Below are 19,712 nucleotides of genomic sequence, written 5' to 3'. Positions count from 1 at the left end.
GACAGGGCCCTGGAGTGGTTACAGAACTGTGGTGACAGGACCAGGGACAATGGTTTCAAACTAGAAAAGGGCAGATTTAGGTTGGGTATCAGGAAGAAGCTGGTCATGAGCAGACAGTGTGAGCTTGCAGCCCAGAAGGCAAATCACATCCTGAGCTGCATCAAAAGTGGTGTTGCCAGCAGAGCCAGAGAGGTGATTCTGTCACTTTGCTCTGCTGAGACCTCACTTGGAGCACTGTGTGCAGGTCTGGAGCCCTCAATACAGGAAGGACATGGACCTGATGGAGAGGGGCCAGAGGAGGCCACGAAAATGCTCAGGGGGTTGGAGCAGCTCTGTTGTGAGGACAGACTGAGGGAGCTGGGGGTGTTCAGCCTGGAGAAGAGGAGACTCCAGGGAGACCTAATAGCAGCCTGCCAGTACCTGAAGGGGGCTGCAGGAAGGCTGCAGAGAGACTGTTTGCAAAGGCCTGCAGGGACAGGACCAGGGCCAATGGCTTCAAACTAGAGCAGAGCAGATTGAGATTGGATGTGAGGAGCAAGTTCTTTAGTCTGAGGGTGGTGGAACACTGCAACAGGTTTCCCAGGGAGGTGGTTGTGCCTCCATCCCTGGAGATATTCAAGGTAAGACTCAACAAGGCCCTGGGCAACCTGATCCAGTTGGGGATGTCCCTGCTGACTGTGGGGGGAGTTCAGACTGGATGACCTTTGGAGGTCCCCTCTGTCCTGGACCATTCTGTGATTCTCTAATTAAAATCTGCTGTCTGTCTTCTTTCAGGTGCCATGTTTCAGACCAGAGGAAGACAACTGAGGAAGAAGAGCTGAAGAAAGTAACCCAGAAGCAGATACAGGCTAATTGGGGGACAAACAATTAACCTGTCTCTGAGGTGACTAAAGGGGAATAATGGTGATTTTGCGCCGGGCTCGGCCGCCTGCTTCCGCCCCAACCAGCAATGAATCTTGACTCGCTCTCGCTGGCCTTGTCTCAAATCAGCTACCTGGTGGACAATTTAACCAAGAAAAACTACCGAGCCAGCCAGCAGGAAATACAGCATGTGAGTAAATTCCTGGGGGGGGCTGTGAAGAGATCTTGGAAAGAGGAGGAAGGGGAGGTGCTCTGCGGTGCTCCTGTGTGCTGCTCTCTGCGGCGTGACAGCCACAGCTCCTCTCTCTGATGTTCCTCCTGCTTGGGTCATGGAGTACAGCAGCTCAGAGCTGAGACCATTGTGAACTTGGTAGCTGAGTGGTAGGATTACTACTTGTAGTAGTAGGATTAATTGCTACTAGGAGAGAGGTTGTGGAGACTCCTTCTCTGGAGACAGTCAAAAGCCACCTGGATGTGCTCCTGTGTGACCTTGCCCTAGGTGATTCTGCTCTGGCATGGGGTGGGGTTGGACTCAGATCTTTCAAGGTCCTCTCCAACCCCTACCATTCTGTGACTCTCTGCACTGCTACTCTTGTAGGGGCCTATGCAAAGCTTTCCTAACCCCTTCAAGGGAAATCTTCACCTTTTGGACATTCCATAGGATGCTGACTGGGAGAGGAGGGAAAATTTGTTCATTTACTGCCCAGAGTTGTTGCACTGAAAGCAGGAGTATGTGCTTCCCACATTTGAATGCTTTCACTTATCTCTGATGGAAGTTTTTAGCTCCTCATCTCATTCAAAGAAGTGTAGTGGTAAAGCCAAGCTAACTTTCTTGGCCCTGCCTTTTCAGAAAGCAGGCAGAGTAACTGCAGATTGGAACCCAGCTGCCTAACATCTGGGTGAGAATTCTGCCAAATCCATAGATTCATCGAATGGGTTGGCTTGGAAGAGACCTTAAAGACCATCCAGTTCCACCCTGCCCTGCCATGGGCAGGGACACCTCCCATTAGCTCAGGTTGCTCAACATTGATAAGATTTGGGGAAGAATTCTGGTTTAACTGACCCTTTGAAACAAAAGCCTTTGACTTGCAGGATGGACTGAAAAGTGTTACCTGCAGCTGAGGAAGTGAATGTTACTGAGCCAGTTTTAGAAACTGGTTTAGTTCAGTTCTCAGCAGACAGCTGGGCCAGTTAAATTTTTCTTTCTCTACACTAGAGCAGTCCTGCAGTGATTTGGATCAGATTAGGAGGGCAGAGGTCTTAAGAGAGGGAGTTTCTGTTAACAGCTGACTCCTTAGTGCATTCATTGCTTATCTTGAGGTGACAGGGGGTGATTGCAGCAGCATTGACTGCTTCAAATGACAGTCACTGCTTAAAGGGATTTCATGAGTCATGGAGATAGAATACAGCTCTTGTAAGTTTTGTAGGTTCCATGGTTCTGCAAGTCCAGTACTTGCAGGGGGTTCCTCTAAGGTCACACATGGCCTTTCCATCACTGGTGGCCTCAACATGTTACTTGGAGCAGAGTGTGACTGAGGCATGACTCACAGATCACCTACAGAAAGGGTAACAGACATTGGGCTTTGCTTTGGCAGAAGATAAGGTTGGGCTTTGCTTTGGCAGAAGATAAGGTTGGTTTAAGATAGTTGTAGGACTTCAGGACTAAATTGTTCAATTCTCCATCATCCTTTGTATTTTTTTGAGCTTCCTTGTATTGCTTTATTTTTCATCTTGGTCATTAGCACCAAGGAGCTCCCTAGAAGATAGATCCAGCTTCCTGTCAGGCTGGTGCAAGTCTACACCTGGTTAATTTGGGTTGCCTAAATGAATTGCCTGTTTTCTGAAGCTTGAGCTAAGCAACAGGACCTGTGGTCAGTGCAATTTTGCTGCCTTTTGCACCAATCTGAGCATCTTCCTACTTGATCCTGGTGGGGATGGCTGCCCTCCAAGACAGTGCTGTCACCATAGCTGGAGTGGGCTATTTACTCTGGAGTGATGTCTCACAAGCAAATATGTTCCAGCTTCTACTCAAGAAGCAGATCTATGTCCAACTGGGATGTGTCTCTCCAGCAGAACAAAACTTGGCAGCTGCTGGAATAAGTGGGCTGTGAGGGAGAGGGAAGCTGAGTGTCAGAAAACAGCAGAACTGAGATGAGAACAGTCAGAAGCAGCAGAGCAGGAGCAGACAGGGCCTGAAGCAATGCTGTTTGTCTTCTTGCACAAAGAAGCTACCAGCAGACAGGGATGTTTATGATGGGCTGAAGCAGTGGATTTGGTGGTGGCAGGCAGAGCTGCTGGTTTGTACTGGCACATGTCCTGTCTGTCCTGCAGCTGGGAAACAATGGCAAAACATTTGCCAGTAGATGAAGGTTGGATTTAGACTCATGGAATGGTCTGGGTTGGAAGGGACCTCCAAAGGGCGTCCAGTCCAACCCCATCTGCAGTCAGCAGGGACATCCTCAACTAGATCAGGCTTCCCAGAGCCCTGTCCAGCCTCACTTTGAATATCTCCAGGGATGGGACCCTAACCACCTCCCTGGGCAAACTCTTCCAGTGTTCCAGCAGCCTCATGGTGCAGAACTTGTTCCTAAAATCCATTCTAAATCTGCTCTTCTAGTTTGAAGCCATTGGTCCTGGTCCTGTCCCTGCAGGCCTTTGCAAACAGTCTCTCTGCAGCCTTCTTGTAGTCCCCTTCAGGTACTGGAAGGTTGCTATTAGGTCTCCTTGGAGCTTTCTCTTCTCCAAGCTGAACACCCCCAGCTCCCTCAGCCTGTCTTTGTGGCAGAGCTGCTCCAACCCCCTGAGCATTCTTGTCACCTTCTGTGACCTGCTCCATCAGGTCCATGTCTTTCCTGTGTTGAGGCTCCAGACCTGTACACAGTACTTCAGGTGAGGTCTCACCAGAGTAAAGAGGCAGAATCACCTCTTTGGATCTGCTGGCAACACTGCTTTTGATGCAGGCCAGGATGTGATTGGCTTTTTGGGCTGCAAGCTCACACTGCCTTCTCCTGTCCAGCTCCTCCTCCATCAGCACCCCAAGTCCTTTTCCACAGGGCTGCTTTCTAACATCTCACCCCTTAGGCTGTATTGATAGAGAGGATTGTTCCAGCCCAGGATTGTTGGTAGCTGCTGCTGTTTGGGTGGAGGAGGTGATGAAGTGACTTGGAGCTTCTGCCAGTATGGATTTTATTAAAACCAAGTGATGCTGTGCAGGTAGCTGGGGGTTAGTGAAAAGAATAATCAGTGGCTGGAGGTGGTTCACACAACAAGCTGATGTAGGCAAGAGTTAAACTGGAGGCAAATGAGAGATGCTGCTAACAAAAACTGATGTTGAGTTGTAGTAAAGAGTGAGGGGTGTTACAAATGAAGCAGTGCAGATCATCTGTTCATGATTGAGGTGCAGAGTTCAGTTGAATGAGCTCTAATGACAGACTGGGTAGAAGCTCTCAGCTGCAGGTATTGACCTATATTTGGGGTTAAAGCTTGTTAAGGAGTAAGTTTGAGATGAACTTGGTTCTTTAGAGAGCAGGAGACACTTCCACTAAAAGAAGGAAGATTCAGACTAGATAGAAGGAAGAAATGTTTGACATTGAGGCTGGTGAGTTCCTGGCCCAGGCTGTGCAGAGAGGTGGGAGATGCCCCATGGCTGAAACTGTTGCAGATCAGATTGTTTGGGTCTGTGAGCAACCTGCTCTAGTTGCAGGTGTCCCTGCTGAGTGCAGGAGAGTTGGACTGGATGACCCTGAAAAGGTCCCTTCCCAGCCAAACCAGTCTGGGATTCTATGGAGATCAGGACTGGGGAACCAAAGCTGCCCAGCATCAGGTGCAGGCAGTGTGCTCCTGCACAGTGGGCAAGCAGGAGGTGCATGGGGGGCATGCTGAGGAGTACCTGGAGCATCCCTCCTGCTGGCAGCACCCTGGGCCTGAGCACAGAGCAGGACCACCCCAGTATTGCCCAGCTGTGGAGGTTTCCAGACCTACCTCCAGGATAGATTGTTTGGGGCTCTGAGCAACCTGCTCTAGTTGCAGATGTCCCTGCTGACTGCACGGGGGTTGGATTGGATGACTTTGAGAGGTCCCTTCCAACTTTGGAGTAGTGAAGCAAGTCAGTCCTGACCAGTAGACAACAGAGAAGCTGCCTGGAAGATCATCCCTGATGCTGTGGGGTAGATTCCTCCTGCACAGACACAGCACAGAGTTACAGACTGTCTCAGGGCTCTATTCCTGGGCAGCTGTGGAGAGCAGTGAAGCTGTGGCACTATGGGAATTGTGAGCTGCTTTTGTGGCAGAGAAGTTTGAAATCATCCTCTAGGTGACTTGAAACCCCTTTTTATTTAGCTTTTTGAGTATGAAATGCATGACTTCTGTCTCAGTGACTTGAGTCTAGATTCCTCCTCTGTCTCTTTATTTGTACTTCTCATTCTCAGATAGTTAGGAGCTTGGTTTCTAGGTTACTAATTAAAAGGCAATACTCTTAGCAGTTTTGTTAAGACTATAATGACTTAACCACTAGAAGAACCTTTCTTCTCCTCCCCTTCTACTCTGCCCTAGTGAGGCCCCACCTAGAATATTGCATCCAGTTCTGGGCTTCCCAGTTCAGGAGGGACAAGGATCTGCGGGAGAGAGTCCAAGGGAGGGCTACAAGGATGCTGAAGGGACTGCAGCACTGCCTGGGGAGGAGAGGCTGAGAGCCCTGAGGCTGTTTAGTCTGGAGAAGAGAAAACTGAGAGGGGATCTGCTCAATGTCTATCAATAGCTGAGGGCTGGGGGTCAGGAAGAAGGGGGGCAGCTTCTGCTCAGTTGCACCCTGTGATAGCATAAGGGGTAATGGATGGAAACTACAGCACAGGAGGTCCCACCTCAACAGGAGGAAGAACTTCACACTGAGGGTCACAGAGCCCTGGAACAGGCTGTCCAGAGAGGTTATGGAGTCTCCTTCTCTGGATACTTCAAGCCCTGTCTGGATGTGTTCCTGTGCCACCTGTGCTGGATTCTGTGGTCCTGCTCTTGCCGGGGGGTTGGACTGGAAGACCTTGCAACCCCTAACATCCTGTGAGCCTGTGACCCCTGTATCCATGGTACTAGACCCAGATCTTGCTGTGTGTGATGACTGTTTGGTACCAAGTTGTGTTGTTTGGCTTCTCTCCTGCAGATTGTGAACAGGCACGGTCCCGAGGCAGACAGGCATTTACTACGCTGCCTATTCTCCCACGTGGATTTCAGTGGCGATGGTAAAAGCAGTGGCAAAGATTTTCATCAGGTACAGTTTGAGCTTTCCTTGTTAAAAAGCTGCAGTAGGATCTGCTCCAGTTTAAGCACAAAGGCAGGTTGGAGGTAGGAGCTTCAGAGAAGCTCTTTTCTCCTATGTGGCCCTTTCAGTCCCAAGGATTGTTTGCCAGTCCTTAGGTCAGAAGACAGCAAATTGTTGTCTTGACTCTCACAATTGCTCTTTCTACCACATGCAGTGCTCTATTCTGAAAGCCTTGCTTTGTCCTTTAAAATGTCATTATCCACAGCTACCAATTGGCAGCTCTGGTGCTGCCTATGTCTATCCTCAGGAGTGGTTTTTAGCATGAAACAATTCGGCCACAGACTTTTTCAGCTCCAAAATCAAATGTTTTTCAATGGTTTGTTGCAGGGTGTGAGGATACTTAGAGAAACTGAAACATGGCTTGTGGAGTGGAGAATGTTTAATCACTTCATTGCAGGTGTGAGGGAGTGTTTGACCACCTTCTGTTTAAATCACTTTGTTGCACATGTGATGAAGTCTTAAAACAACAAACAAATTAAACCCGAAGAAAAGACAAGGAGAAGAAACTAACTAATGAGAATCTGGGCCCTTTACCAGACTTAAGGACCTTCTGTTTGTTGAATTTTGCCTGCACACCCTGGGCAGCAGAAGACTTCTGTTGTCCTGTTACAGAGTGATAAGGATGTTCAAATTGTTTCCTTCTTTCCAGACTCAGTTTCTGATCCAGGAGTGTGCGTCGCTGATCACAAAACCAAACTTTATCTCGACGCTGTCCTACGCCATTGACAATCCCTTGCACTATCAGAAGGTTTGTGCCTCTCATGAAGGGGATCCCCAGGGGCTTGAAACTGTGCCACAGGAGGTTTAGCTTGGAGGTCAGCAACAGTTTCTTTGCTGCAGGAGTGGACAGGCATTGGAACAGGCTGCCCAGGGAGGTGGTGCCAACCTCATGTGGTTCAACAAGGCCAAGGGCAAGGTCCTGCAGCTGAGTTGGGGCAATCCTAGGCACTGATATAGGCTGGGCAGGGGCTGGATGGAGAACAGCCCTGAAGGAAAGGACTTGGGGGTGCTGGGGGTGAGAAGCTCAACAGGAGCCAGCAGTCAGCACTTGCAGCCCAGAGAGCCAAGCAGAGCCTGGACTGCATCAGGAGAAGTGTGGCCAGCAGGTCCACAGAAGGGGATTCTGCCCCTCTGCTCCACTCTGAGACCACACCTGGAGCTCTGTGTCCAGTTCTGGAGCCTCTATTACAAGAAAGATCTGGATGTGCTGGAAGGTGTCCAGAGAAGGGCCATGAGGATGAGCAGAAACTCCTCTCCTGTGAGGACACGATGAGGAAGTTAGGGCTGTTCAGTCTGGAGAAGAGAAGGCTCCCAGGAGACCTTCTTGTGGCCTTCCAGGATCTGAAGGGGGCTCCAAGAAAGCTGGGAAGGGACTTTGGAGGGTGTGAGGGAGTGATAGGACTGGGGGGGAGTAGATCCAAGCTAGAGGAGGGGAGATTTAGATTACATATTAGGAAGAAATTGTTCCCCATGAGGGTGGTGAGAGACTGGCAGAGGTTGCCCAGGGAGGTGGTGGAAGCCTCCTGCCTGGAGGTTTTTGCAGCCAGGCTGGAGGTGGCTGTGAGCAACCTGCTGTGATGTGAGGTTCCCCGGACCATGGCAGGGGGGTTGCAACTGGCTGAGCCTTGAGGGTTCCTTCCAATTCTGTGATTCTGTGGTGGAGTCCCCATCCCTGAAGTTGTTGAAGAAGTGGTGCTTGCATATGTGGTTCAGGATATAGTTTAGTGATCATAGTAGTTGGGTTATGATCTTGGTGATCTTAAAGGTCTTTTCCAACCTTAGTGATTCTATGTCAGAAACTGCAGCGAGCTGGTCTGTAGGAAACCAGCTTGGCATTTTCCTGGGGCTTTTTTTCTGGCTAAGGTTGGTTGTAATAAAGCCTTCCAAAACTGTGCTTTGCCCACAAATTGGACAGGCTCTGTTGGGTTGGTTGGGGATTTTTCTGATTGAATTGAGCAAATTACATATTTTGTGTTTGTGGTTTTGTTTGTTTTGGTTGGGTTTTTTGTTTTTAACTTTGTTAAATTGAGCTAGTTCCTGAATCACACAGAGTGACTTCAGGCTAAATTTAAAAGGTAATAGAACAGGAGCACTTCATGGCTTATGGCAGCCAGAAGTAAAAGAAATCATCAATGCTCCTGTTGATTTCCTTATGAAAGCCATGACAGTGATTGGATAGTGGGAGAGTGAGCTGTGCAGAAGAAACTTCTAGTTTAAGTGTATAAAAACAGCTCAAAAGATTAGAATCACAGAATTGTTTTGGTTGGAAAAGACCTTTAAGATCAAGTCAAATCATCACCTGACTCTGCCAACTGATACTAAACCATGGCTTTCAGCACCACATCTCTGCTTCTTTTAAACACCTCCAGGGGTTGGGAATCAATCACCTCCCTGGGCAGCCTGCTCCAGTGTTTGAGAACCCTTTCACTGAACAAGTTTCTTCTAATGTCCAACTTAAACTTCCCCTGGTACAACATGAGGCCAGTTCCTTTTGTCCTGTCACTTGTTTACCTGAGGAGAAGAGACCAACCCCCACCTGGCTCCAACCACCTTGAAGGGAATTGCAGAGAGCCACAGTGTCTCCCCTCAGCCTTCTTTTCTCCAGGCTGAAGAACCCCAGGTCCCTCAGCTGCTCCTCCCCAGCCCTCTTCTCCAGACCCTTCCCCAGCTTTGATGCCCTTCTCTGGACCTGTTCCAGCCCCTCAGTGTCCTTCTAGGAGTGAGGGGCCCAAAACTGAACTCCGGATTTGAGGTGTGGCCTTACCAGTGCCCAGTCCTAGTCCTGCTGGCCACACCTTTGCTGATCCAGGCCAGGATGCTGGTGGCCTTCTTGCCTACCTGAGGACACCACTGGCTCATCTTCAGCTGCTGGCAGCCAGTACCCCCAGGTCCTTTTCTACTGGGCAGTTCCCAACTACTCTGCCCCAAGCTTGGAGCATTCGTGGGGTTGTTGTGACCCAAATACAGGACCCAGCACTTGGCCTTGTTGAACTTCATCCCACTGACCTTAGCCCTTTGATCCAGCCTGGCCAGGTCCCTCTGTAGAGCCTCCAGATGCTCCCAGCCAGCTCATTGTCATCTGCAAACTTAAGGAGGGTGCATTGGAGATGTTTGTTCAGCCATACAAGCTTTTGTTGTTAACTTCCAGCAGAACAGTTATTAATCCCCAGATCTGCAAATGTCTGGAATTAGGAAGGAGACTTACTCTCATTTCAGCTTCCAATTAACTCTCCTTACTCTTTTCAGAGTCTGAAGCCTTCACCCCATTTGTTTGCCCAGTTGAGTAAAGTCATCAAATTAAGTAAGGTTCAAGAGGTAGGTGAACACTTTCTTTCAACAAGTATTTTAATGCTTGATGGGGTGTTTTGGGGGTTTGGTGGTTTTTTTTGTTGAGCTTGTCAGAAAGGATGCTGTCCCTTTATCATGTTTGATCTTTTTTTGTTTGTAGGTGATTTTTGGTCTCGCTCTACTGAACTCTTTCAGCTCAGATCTACGAGGTTTTGGTAAGTGAAGCTTCCAGAGTGCTGCAGCAAGGACATCTTCTTGCTTTCTAGATGGATGAATGTGTGCTTGTGTAACCTGAGCAATGCAGGACCTTGCAGTTTGTGGGGCCAGTGAAGTTTAAAGGGCAATAATCCTGTCTCAAATGGAATTGAAGGGGCACAGTTTAGTTCTTTCTGAAAGTCCCTTGCTAGATAATGAATCAAACTGAGATGCTCTGATGCCTCCCCTTGGCCATCAGTAATTGAGTTCTGAGGTAGGGCGGTGAGACTTCTGCTTAAATCTGTGCTCCAGGGGTAACCAAATTCAGATGAAGAGAACATGACCTAACTTAAAAGATCCTTTATAGTATAAAAAGAAAGGTCAGGTTTTGACTCTTGCCCTCTTTGTCTTCAAAGCTGCCCAGTTTATCAAACAGAAACTGCCAGATCTCTTGCGCTCCTACATCGACGCCGACGTCAGTGGAAATCAAGAAGGTGGCTTCCAAGATATTGCAATAGAAGTCCTGCACCTTCTCCTCTCCCATCTCCTTTTTGGGCAGAAGGGAGCCTTTGGGGTAGGACAGGAACAAATTGACGCTTTCCTCAAAACATTACGTAGAGGTAAGTGTGTGGGGGGGGAGGTGTTGGGGAAACCTGGCTCAGGGCAGTTGTGTAGTTTGCAGGCTGGTGAGACTGCTGCTGAAATACTTGGGGGCCTGTTGAAGTCGCAGTCAGGAGACCTGTTTTTTGGTGAAGGCATGGTCAGGAGACCTTCTTCACTCCCAACTAACAGAAAGATAACCACAGGGCCCCAAAGTGTTTTTTTGTTTCAGTGAGCAGTACTTGGTTGTTTTGAAGAGCTTGTGATGTGTAAGCATGAAGTAGAAGGATGTTGGAGCTGTGTTTGCTTGGCTGCTACCTGTGGACTTCACAGAATTGTCAGGGTTGGAAGGGACTTCAAGGCTCATCCAGTTCCAACCCCCCTGCCATGGGCCAGGGACCTCACACTAGATCAGGTTGCTCAGAGCCACATCCAGCCTGGCCTTAAAAACCTCCAGGGATCAGGCAGCCACCAGCTCCCTGGGCAGCCTGCTCCAGTGTCTCACCACGCTCATGGGGAAGAATTTCTTCCTAATATGTAATCTAAATCTCCCCTGCTCTAGCTTGGATCCATCCCCCGCAGTCCTATCACTCCCTGACACCCTCAAAAGTCCCTCCCCAACTTTCTTGTAGCCCCCTTCAGATCTTGGAAGGCCACAAGAAGGTCTCCTTGGAGCCTTCTCTTCTCCAGCCTGAACAACCCCAACTCTCTGTCTGTCCTTACTACTTACCTAAAGCAAGGCAATGTACTGTGGCTGAGAAACCTGGGACTCCTCACAGTGTAAGGATCATAAATGACCACCTGGAACAGGGAGGGTTTAAGTACTGGGTTGGTTTATTTTGGAGGCAAATCTGTGAGGGAAGGGCTACCTGGAAGCTGCCATGGGCCCTGCATGACAGCAGGGGATGTTATTAATGTGGGAGTCTCTTCCTTTCCAAAACAACAGTGTTTGCTGTTAAACTCTTACAATAAAGAGTTTGCACTCAACAAACTTAACTGAATTGAACTCAACCCGCTCCTGGGTTCCACTCAGACCTAGAGGAAAGCACCCTTTATACAAGAGCAAAATATTTGTTTATCCTCTACCAAAGATTGATGAGTTAGCTTCCTCAATTCCCCTCACTTTGTTTGGGGAAATTGGGACATCTTCTCTAAATGGTTGGGAGACATTATGCATTAAGATAAAGATAATGCTGGCTCAGGAAGGCTCATCTGTGAAGTGTCCTTCTGCTTTCCCCTGGGAGCAGAACCCCCATCCCACATATCTGATCCTCTATGTCTACATTTGCTTCCCTAGGAGGAAGAAGGGAGCATTCTTCCTTTCCATGCCCAAGTGCTTGGTTTACATTTGCTGTACTGCTTAATCTCAGGAGCAGATCCTTTCTTTCCTGATACTTCCTGAGCTGGAGGAGAGGCTTGCTGCTGAATTGTTTCCTGCTCTCCCTGCTTTGTTTAGATGGCTGCTGTTTGTGACAGTCTAGATCTAAAGTTGCCATCAGTGCAGCTATCAGCCCTTTTGGGCAGCTGCAGTGAACCTGCATCAACCCAAGTCTTGTTCAGACTCACAGGATGTTAGGAGTTGAAAGGGACCTCTGGAGAGCTTCCAGTCCTACCCCACTGCCAGAGCAGGACCATGGAATCCAGCACAGGTCACACAGGAACACATCCAGCCAGGGCTGGAAAGGCTCCAGAGCAGGAGACTCCACAACCTCTCTGGGCAGCCTGCTCCAGGGCTCTGTCCCCCTCCCAGTGCAGAAGTTCCTCCTCCTGCTGAGGTGGAACCTCCTGTGCTGCAGTTTCCATCCATTGCCTCTTGTGCTATGCCAGGGCACAGTGAGCAGAGGCTGTCCCTGTCCCTTCCTTCCTGCCCCCCAGCCCTCAGCTCTGGATAGACATTGAGCAGATCCCTCTCAGCCTTCTCCTCTGCAGACTCAGCACCCCCAGGGCTCTCAGCCTCTCCTCCCCAGGCAGTGCTGCAGTCCCTTCAGCAGCCTTGGAGCCCTCCCTTGGACTCTCTCCAGCAGATCCCTGTCCCTCTGGAACTGGGGAGCCCAGAGCTGGATGCAATATTCCAGCTGTGGCCTCCCCAGGGCAGAGCAGAGCAGAGGGGGAGGAGAACCTCCCTGGCCCTGCTGGCCACCCTCTGCTGAATGCCCCCCAGGGACCCCATTGACATTCTTGGCCCCCAGGGCACATTGCTGTGCCATGCAGAACTTGTTGTCCCCCAGGGCTCCGAGGTCCTTTTCCAGGGGGAGGGTAACCTCCCTCAATCTGCTGAATGCATCCCAAGATGTTCTGGAGGAACATCCAAGTGCTAGTAGAGAACTGGGTGACAGGATGCTGCATGAGTACCCTGGATTGCAGCAGCAGCAGGGAACTACCACAGGATCAAGTTATTTCAAACGGTCACTTGCACACAGCTTCTGTTTTTTTGTTTTTTTTTTTTAATGCCTTTGTTGTTATTCTTGCTTCCAGATTTTCCCCAGGAGCGTTGCCCTGTGGTGCTTGCACCACTTTTATACCCTGAAAAACGGGACATTCTCATGGACAGGATCCTGCCTGATTCTGGAGGGATAGCCAAAACCATGATGGAGAGTTCTCTGGCAGATTTCATGCAAGAAGTTGGCTATGGCTTTTGTGCAAGGTTTGTAGGCAAATCCCATGTTTTGTTTTTTTTTTTTTTTTTAAAGCACATTGGGTGGGGGTGGGTTTGTTTCTTGAGACAAGAAAAGTAAAGAACACTTGAACAGAAAGAACTAGAACCTCATTAAGTATGATAAGGTCATCTGTTTGAATTCCTATTTTGCTTCCTTGTAATGTGTGTAGCCTGTCCTAGTTCAGGTTGTGTAGGTAAAAAGTGCTAGGAAAAGTATTTGAATTCCTTGTGAAGGTTCCAGAACCATTTGACTGTTAACCCTTGGATTGAAGTTAAAACACAAGTAGCTAGACAGGCATAAAATCCAACTAGACCCTACTAGATCTCTAGAATCTCTTGTGACAGGTTCCTGTTAACTCACTGTCACAGAATCCTTACATGGTTGGGGTTGGAAGGGAGCTCTGGAGCTCACCCAGTCCAAGCCCCCTGCTCCAGCAGGGCACCCCCAGCAGCTTGCCCAGGAGCACAATGCCCAGGGGGGGTTGGAAGCTCTCCAGAGAAGGAGACTCCACAACCTCTCTGGGCAGCCTGCTCCAGGCCTCCAGCACCCTCACACCAAACAACTTTCTCCTCCTGCTCAGATGGAACCTCCTGGGTTCCAGTTTGTGCCCTCTGCCCCTTGGCCTGTCCCTGGGCACCACTGAGCAGAGCCTGGCCCCAGCCTCTTGCCCCCCACAGCTCCTTCAGCTCTTGCTGAGCATTGCTCAGCTCCCCTCTGGGGCTGCTCTTCTGCAGGCTCTCAGCCCCCAGGGCTCTCAGCCTTTGCTCCTCACAGAGCTGCTCCAGGCCCCTCAGCAGCTTTGTAGCCTCCCCTGGACTCTCTCCAGCAGCTCCCTGTCTCTCTGGAACTGGGGAGCCCAGAACTGGACCCGGTCATGACCTTGCTAAGTTAGAGGAGAGAGAACCTCTGTTGCCCTGCTGGCCACACTCTTCTGAATGCACTCCAGGAGCCCTGCTCCGGGGCTGCTCTTCTCCAGGCTCCCTGGGGCTCTCATCCTTTGCTCCTCTTCACAGAGCACAGCCTGTGTATGAATCACCTCTTCAGCAGACCTAGCTGTGAACTGAGTCCCTGGCACTGTGTATTTCATGGAATCCTCTTCCTCCTCCATTTCTCTCCTTGCTTCCGGAACTGTTACCTTTGCCTGTCCCTAACTGAACGTTCGGCCGGCGGTCATCTGGCTGTGCCAGCCGTGTGGGTGGTGGTGGGTGGGTGGTGGTGGTGGTTGTTTTCTGTTTGCTCAGTGACACCAAGCTGTCCTGTTCTGTCCCCTCTCAAGCGTGGAGGAATGCCGCAACATCATCGTGCAGTTCGGCGTGCGGGAGGTGACCGCTGCCCAGGTCGCCAGGGTGCTGGGCATGATGGCACGGACCCACTCGGGGCTGGCCGATGGCATCCCGCTGCAAGTGAGTCACCTGCTCAGCCTGGGCCAAGGCACTGCCTTGCAAGGCACTTCTAGAGCCCACTGAATCCCATCCCTGCATCCCTGTAATCCCTCAACTAGATCAGGTTGCTCAGAGGCCCTTCCGAACAGGCCCTCCGCAGTCTCCCTGCAGATACTGAACTGCAGCTCTAAGGTCTCCCTGGAGCTTTCTCTTCTCCAGGCTGAGCAGCCCCAGATTGCTTTGGGTTTGGAAGGGACCCTCCAAGGGCATCCTGTCCAACCCCCTGCAGGCAGCAGGGACACTTCCAGCTGCAGCAGGCTGCCCAGGGACACAGCCAGGCTGAGCTTGAATGGCTCCAGGGATGGAGCCTCCAGCACCTCCCTGGGCAACCTGTGCCAGTGTCTGCCCAGCCTCCCTGGGCACAACTTCCTCCTGAGCTCCAAGCTAACTCTGCCCTGCTCCACTTCCAAACCATTGCCCCTGGGCCTATCCCCACAGCCCCTTCTGAACAGTCCCTCCCCAGCTCTCCTGTAGTTTCCTTCAGGCAGTGGAAGGCTGCTCTGAGGTCTCCCTGGAGCTTTCTCTTCTCCAGGCTGAAAAGCCCCAGCTCTCCCAGCCTGTCCCCGTAGCAGAGGTGCTCCAGTCCTCTGGTCAGTTTCATGGCATCTTCTGGACCCTCTCCATCAGCTCCAGGTCCTTCTCATGCTGGGTGCCCCACAGCTGGCCCCACCCTGCAGGTGAGGTCTCCCCAGAGCAGAGCAGAGGGGCAGGATCCTCTCTCTCCAGCTCTGGCCACACTGCTTTGGATGCAGCCCAGGCTGCCCTTGGCCTTCTGTGCTGCCAGTGCCCATTGCTGGCTCCTGGCCAGCTTCTCCCCCACCCCCAGCACCCTCAGCTCCTTCTCTGCAGGGCTGCTCTTAATCTAATCACCCCCAGATTGGAATTGATATCAAGGGTTGCCCTGGCTGAGGTTCAGGACCTTGCACTTCACCTTATTTAACCTCATGAGACTCTCCTCAGCCCACCCTCCAGCCTGTCCAGGTCCCTCTGGATGGATCCTATCCTGCAGCCTTATCAACCACACCACTCAGCTTGGTATCACCAGCAAAGTTGCTGAGGGTGCCCTCAGTCTCACTGTCTATATGATGGTATTGAACAGCACTAGTCCCAGTACAGACCCTTGAGGGACACCACTTGCTAGCCATCTCCATCTGGCCATGGAGCCATTGACCACTCCTCTCCTCCAGCCAATCCTTTTATCCCCAAGGAGTCCACTCCTCAAATCCATATCTACAGAAATTAAATCCATTTTGATCAGCACAGAATGGGCACTTCAAATGCCAACCTAATGCAGGAATTGCTTTTTTTTCACCACTTCTCAGTGCTCTGCTCTAAGTGTCTTGAATGATAGAGTCCCTCCTGGTGTTACTTCTTGCCTCAGTGCAGGGAGTTCTGTACCTGATGGCTTTTGAGACTCTGTAGCTTTGGCTGTTGTTTGACTTGAGTATATTTTATTTGCAGTCGATTTCAGCTCCTGGCAGTGGGATTTGGAGTGATGGGAAAGATAAAAGTGATGGAGCACAAGCCCATACCTGGAATGTGGAGGTCTTAATTGATGTGCTGAAAGAGCTGGTAAGTTCCTTTCAGCAGCTTGGTCTTTTCTGATGAATACCTGAAGGAAGGGCAGGTCTGAATGTGACTGTGAAGCTTTTTAAGCTCCCAGTAGTCTGAAAGGCTTTGGATCTCATTTAAGAGTGGGCTGCTGGACTTCAACGATTGCTGGGTTTATTCCTCATGAACATGAATATTTTGAGGAACTATGGGAAAGCTGCCTGAATAGTGAACTTGGGTGCAGCTTTGACTCCCCACCACCACCACCCTGGGGTTGCTTTCACATGCAGCCTCACCCCCAGCACAGTGAAAAGAGTTTGGGAATTATGGTAGTAAAAAGCAGACTGGTACCAGCAATGTGACTGGCAGCCCTCTGCCACATGAGGAAATGCTGAGAGAGGTGATTTTGTTCAGCCTAGAGAAGAAAAGCCTTAGGGGAAACTTTATTGCCATGGAGCAGTGCATAAAGGGTGGCTACAAGAAAGGAGACTCCCTTTGTACAAGGAGTCCCCAAGAGAAGACAAGGGGTGCTGGGCACAAGTTCATGCTGGGGAGATTCCCATTGGGCTCCAGAAGGAAAGGTTTGCCCCTGAGCATAGCCAGACACTGGGATCACCTCTCAGGGGCAGCAGTGGAGTTCCCTGCATTGGGCAGGTTTCACACTCAGCTTGCCAGGGTGCTGGGCCAGCTCATTGCAACTCCATCACTTAGAAAGATTGGCCCAAATAGTCCTTGGGGGCCCTTCCAGTCTGGCACTCTGTGACTCTGCAGCTTGAAATTTACTCCCCAGTGCTCCCACATACTCCAGCATTTGTTCTCTAAGGACTTTTGTGTTTGAATCTAGTTCTGACAGTAGAAAGTTCTTTTTGTGTCAGGCATCTTCTTTTGAAACTCTTCTTACAATAGGCATTAATGGTGCAAATGAAACAATTTTTTTCCCCACCATGTTCTAAGCAGTGTTTTTTGTCATTCATCCTTGAAATGTGAGCACCATTTCCTCTGCCTGTTTTATATTGGGTGATGTTTTTTCAGTATGTTCCCTCTGATCTATACAAGAGTCACTCTTTTCACAGAATCCCAGCATGCTGGGGTTGAAGGGACCTTTGGAGCAAACCCAGTCCAATCCCCTGCTCCAGCAGGGCATCCACAGCAGCTTGCCCAGGAGCACAGTGCCCAGGGGAGGTTGGAAGCTCTCCAGGGAAGGAGACTTCACAGCCTCTCTGGGCAGCCTGCTCCAGGCCTCCAGCACCCTCACAACAAGCAACTTTCTCTTCCTGCTCAGCTGGAGCCTCCTGGCTGCCAGTCTGTGCCCTCTGCCCCTTGGCCTGTCCCTGGGCACCACTGAGCAGAGTCTGGCCCCAGCCTCTTGCCCCCCACAGCTCCTTCAGCTCTTGCTGAGCATTGCTCAGCTCCCCTCTGGGGCTGCTCTTCTGCAGGCTCTCAGCCCCAGGGCTCTCAGCCTTTGCTCCTCACAGAGCTGCTCCAGGCCCCTCAGCAGCTTTGGAGCCTTTGCTGGACTCTCCAGAACTAGGGAGCCCAGAACTGGACCCAACTGTCACCTTGCTAGGTAAGAGTAGAGAGAGAGGGAGCACCCATGTTGACCTGCTGGCCACACTCTTCTGAATGTCTTCCAGAAGATCTCTTCCCCCTTAGGGCTTTAAGCAATGGTGTGAAATCCTAACAGGTGCTTTGCAAGTACTTGCAGGGTACATCTTTGAAAAGCAAAAGGAATTCTGCTTGCCCCTAGGTCGAACTCTTCTTCCTTTGATTAGAGTGCCTGCTGGAGCCTCCAAAAGGAATGAATGAGCACACTAAGGGAGGAGCTGGGTGTTTGGGGCTGGGGCAGGCTGTTTTGAGGGCTCCTTAATGAAGTGTTTTGAAGCACTGGCAGCTGCTGTCTCTGGTACTGGGCTAAGTGTAGTCTCACAGGCTTGATTCAAACATTAACTTTGCATCAGGGTCTCCTAGCTGTACTACTTAAAACAAAAACATTGTTTTCATCTAAAATTCAGGTGGATAAAACAATCACAGACTAGGTGTGTTGGAAGGGACCTTAAAGATGAGCTGGTTCTACCCCCACCCTGCCATGGATATCTTGCTGATGAAGAGGGCTTCTTCCCAGACAGTGCTGAGGTGGTGTGCTGGTCAAAGCTAACTGCTCTCTTGTTTTTCTGCTTGCAGAATCCAAGCCTGGACTTCAAAGTAGTAACCTATGAGTTGGACCACCCAGGGTTTCAGATCCGTGACAGCAAGGGCCTGCACATTGTGGTGTTTGGCATCCAGAGGGGCCTGGGCATGGAAGTTTTTCCTGTTAATGCCATATACAGACCTTGGAAGCATGCAGAGGGCCAGGTATGCTCAGCAAGGCTGCTTCTCTGTCAATACAACTCCACTTGTGAAGTCCTTGAATGCCTTGAGTGGCAGCTGTGGATTGCTAATGAGCCTTTTTTACACAGAAAGCTGGGCTTGTGAGGCACAGGCCTCAGCTGTGTGCTTGGAGTGCAAGCTGGTAGCTGAATCATGGAATCATAGAATGGGCTGGGCTGGAAGGGACCTCCAAAGGTCATCCCTGAGCAGTGTTTGGGTGGAGATGGTCACTTGCTTTGGTTCTAGCAGAGTTCTGAAGTGCAGAACTCTTGTTGCATGGATGTGCTCAGCACTGGTTAGGCCACGCTTTGAGTACTGTGTTCAGTGCTGGGCCCCCTCAGTTGAAGAAAAATGTTGAGGTGCTGGAACGTGTCCAGAGAAGGGCAACAAGGCTGGGGAGGGGGCTGGAGCACAGCCCTGTGAGGAGAGGCTGAGGGAGCTGGGGGTGTTTAACCTGGAGAAGAGGAGGCTCAGGGGAGACCTTATGGCTCTGTACCACTACCTGAAAAGAGGTTGTAGCCAGGTGGGGGTTGGGCTCTTCTCCCAAGCAAGCAGTGGCAGAACAAGAAGACAGTCTCCAGCTGTGCAGGGGGAAGTTCAGGCTTGAAAGCAGCTCTTCACAGACAGAAACATTGCCCTTTGAATGTGCTGCCCAGGGAGGTAGTGGGGGGGTCCACATCCCTGGAGGTGTTTAAGAAGAGCCTGGATGAGGCACTTAGTGCATGGTCTGGTTGATTAGATAGGGTTGGGTGATCAGTTGGATTTGATGATCTTGGAGGTCTCTTCCAACCTGGTTGATTCTGTGCTCTGAGGTTTTATCTGGTCCCAGCTCTCTCTATCTGAAACCCTGGGAGGAGTGTGAGGTTCACTCTTTAAGGCTACCAAAGCAGCTTGGTATTGCTCTCAGGAAAGTGGAAGGAACCTGGAAACTCTTTCTTTTTGGTTTTTTTTAACAGCTAAACTCCTTTTCTGATGTCTTTTTATTCCAGCTCTCCTTCATTCAACATTCCCTCATAAACCCTGACATCTTTTGTTTTGCTGACTATCCTTGTCATACTGTTGCCACAGACATCCTGAAAGCACCACCAGAGGATGACAATCGAGAAATCGCCACATGGTAAACCTGCTCTCCACTGCTTCTTTGTTCATACCTAGAGTAGAGAGGAAAAAAAACCAAATCACTTGGCTGGGCAAATGTGGCTTTGTCTTCATGCATCCAGATTGATTTCTAGCTCTCTGGGTGTCCCAATAGATCAGCCATTAAATATTTTATATAGAATCATAGCATGGGTTGGGTTGGAAAGGATCTCAGAACTCATCCAGATCCAACCCTCCTCTAGCTGAAGGCGTCCCTGGCACTGTGACCTTTGAAAGTCCCTTCCAACCCAATGTTACCTGTGAAGCTGTGAATTACCACACAGCATGGATTCATGGAATGGG

The 19,712-nt window shown here is 50.3% G+C and overlaps 1 protein-coding gene across 3 annotated transcripts in view; it reads left to right on the top strand.

Moving 5' to 3' along the window:
* Positions 1–933: 933 nt before the first annotated feature.
* CNOT1 (CCR4-NOT transcription complex subunit 1) overlaps positions 934–19,712 on the top strand; it is an 83,169-nt gene continuing 64,390 nt past the window's right edge. For all 3 annotated transcript variants that reach the window (XM_054389865.1, XM_054389864.1, XM_054389863.1), the window contains exons 1-11: positions 934–1,051; positions 6,014–6,121; positions 6,822–6,920; positions 9,419–9,487; positions 9,621–9,675; positions 10,072–10,275; positions 12,731–12,899; positions 14,189–14,315; positions 15,816–15,926; positions 18,087–18,257; positions 19,262–19,389. In XM_054389865.1, coding sequence (XP_054245840.1) covers positions 950–1,051; positions 6,014–6,121; positions 6,822–6,920; positions 9,419–9,487; positions 9,621–9,675; positions 10,072–10,275; positions 12,731–12,899; positions 14,189–14,315; positions 15,816–15,926; positions 18,087–18,257; positions 19,262–19,389 — 1,343 coding nt within the window. In that variant the 5' untranslated portion in view covers positions 934–949. The remainder of the gene's footprint in view (positions 1,052–6,013; positions 6,122–6,821; positions 6,921–9,418; positions 9,488–9,620; positions 9,676–10,071; positions 10,276–12,730; positions 12,900–14,188; positions 14,316–15,815; positions 15,927–18,086; positions 18,258–19,261; positions 19,390–19,712) is intronic.

This window comes from Indicator indicator, chromosome 19, assembly GCF_027791375.1.
Source record: "Indicator indicator isolate 239-I01 chromosome 19, UM_Iind_1.1, whole genome shotgun sequence".
In the NCBI taxonomy this organism is placed as follows: domain Eukaryota; kingdom Metazoa; phylum Chordata; class Aves; order Piciformes; family Indicatoridae; genus Indicator; species Indicator indicator.
The sequence above is the reverse complement of the archived record's forward strand: the minus strand, read 5'-3'. Positions and strand labels throughout refer to the sequence as shown.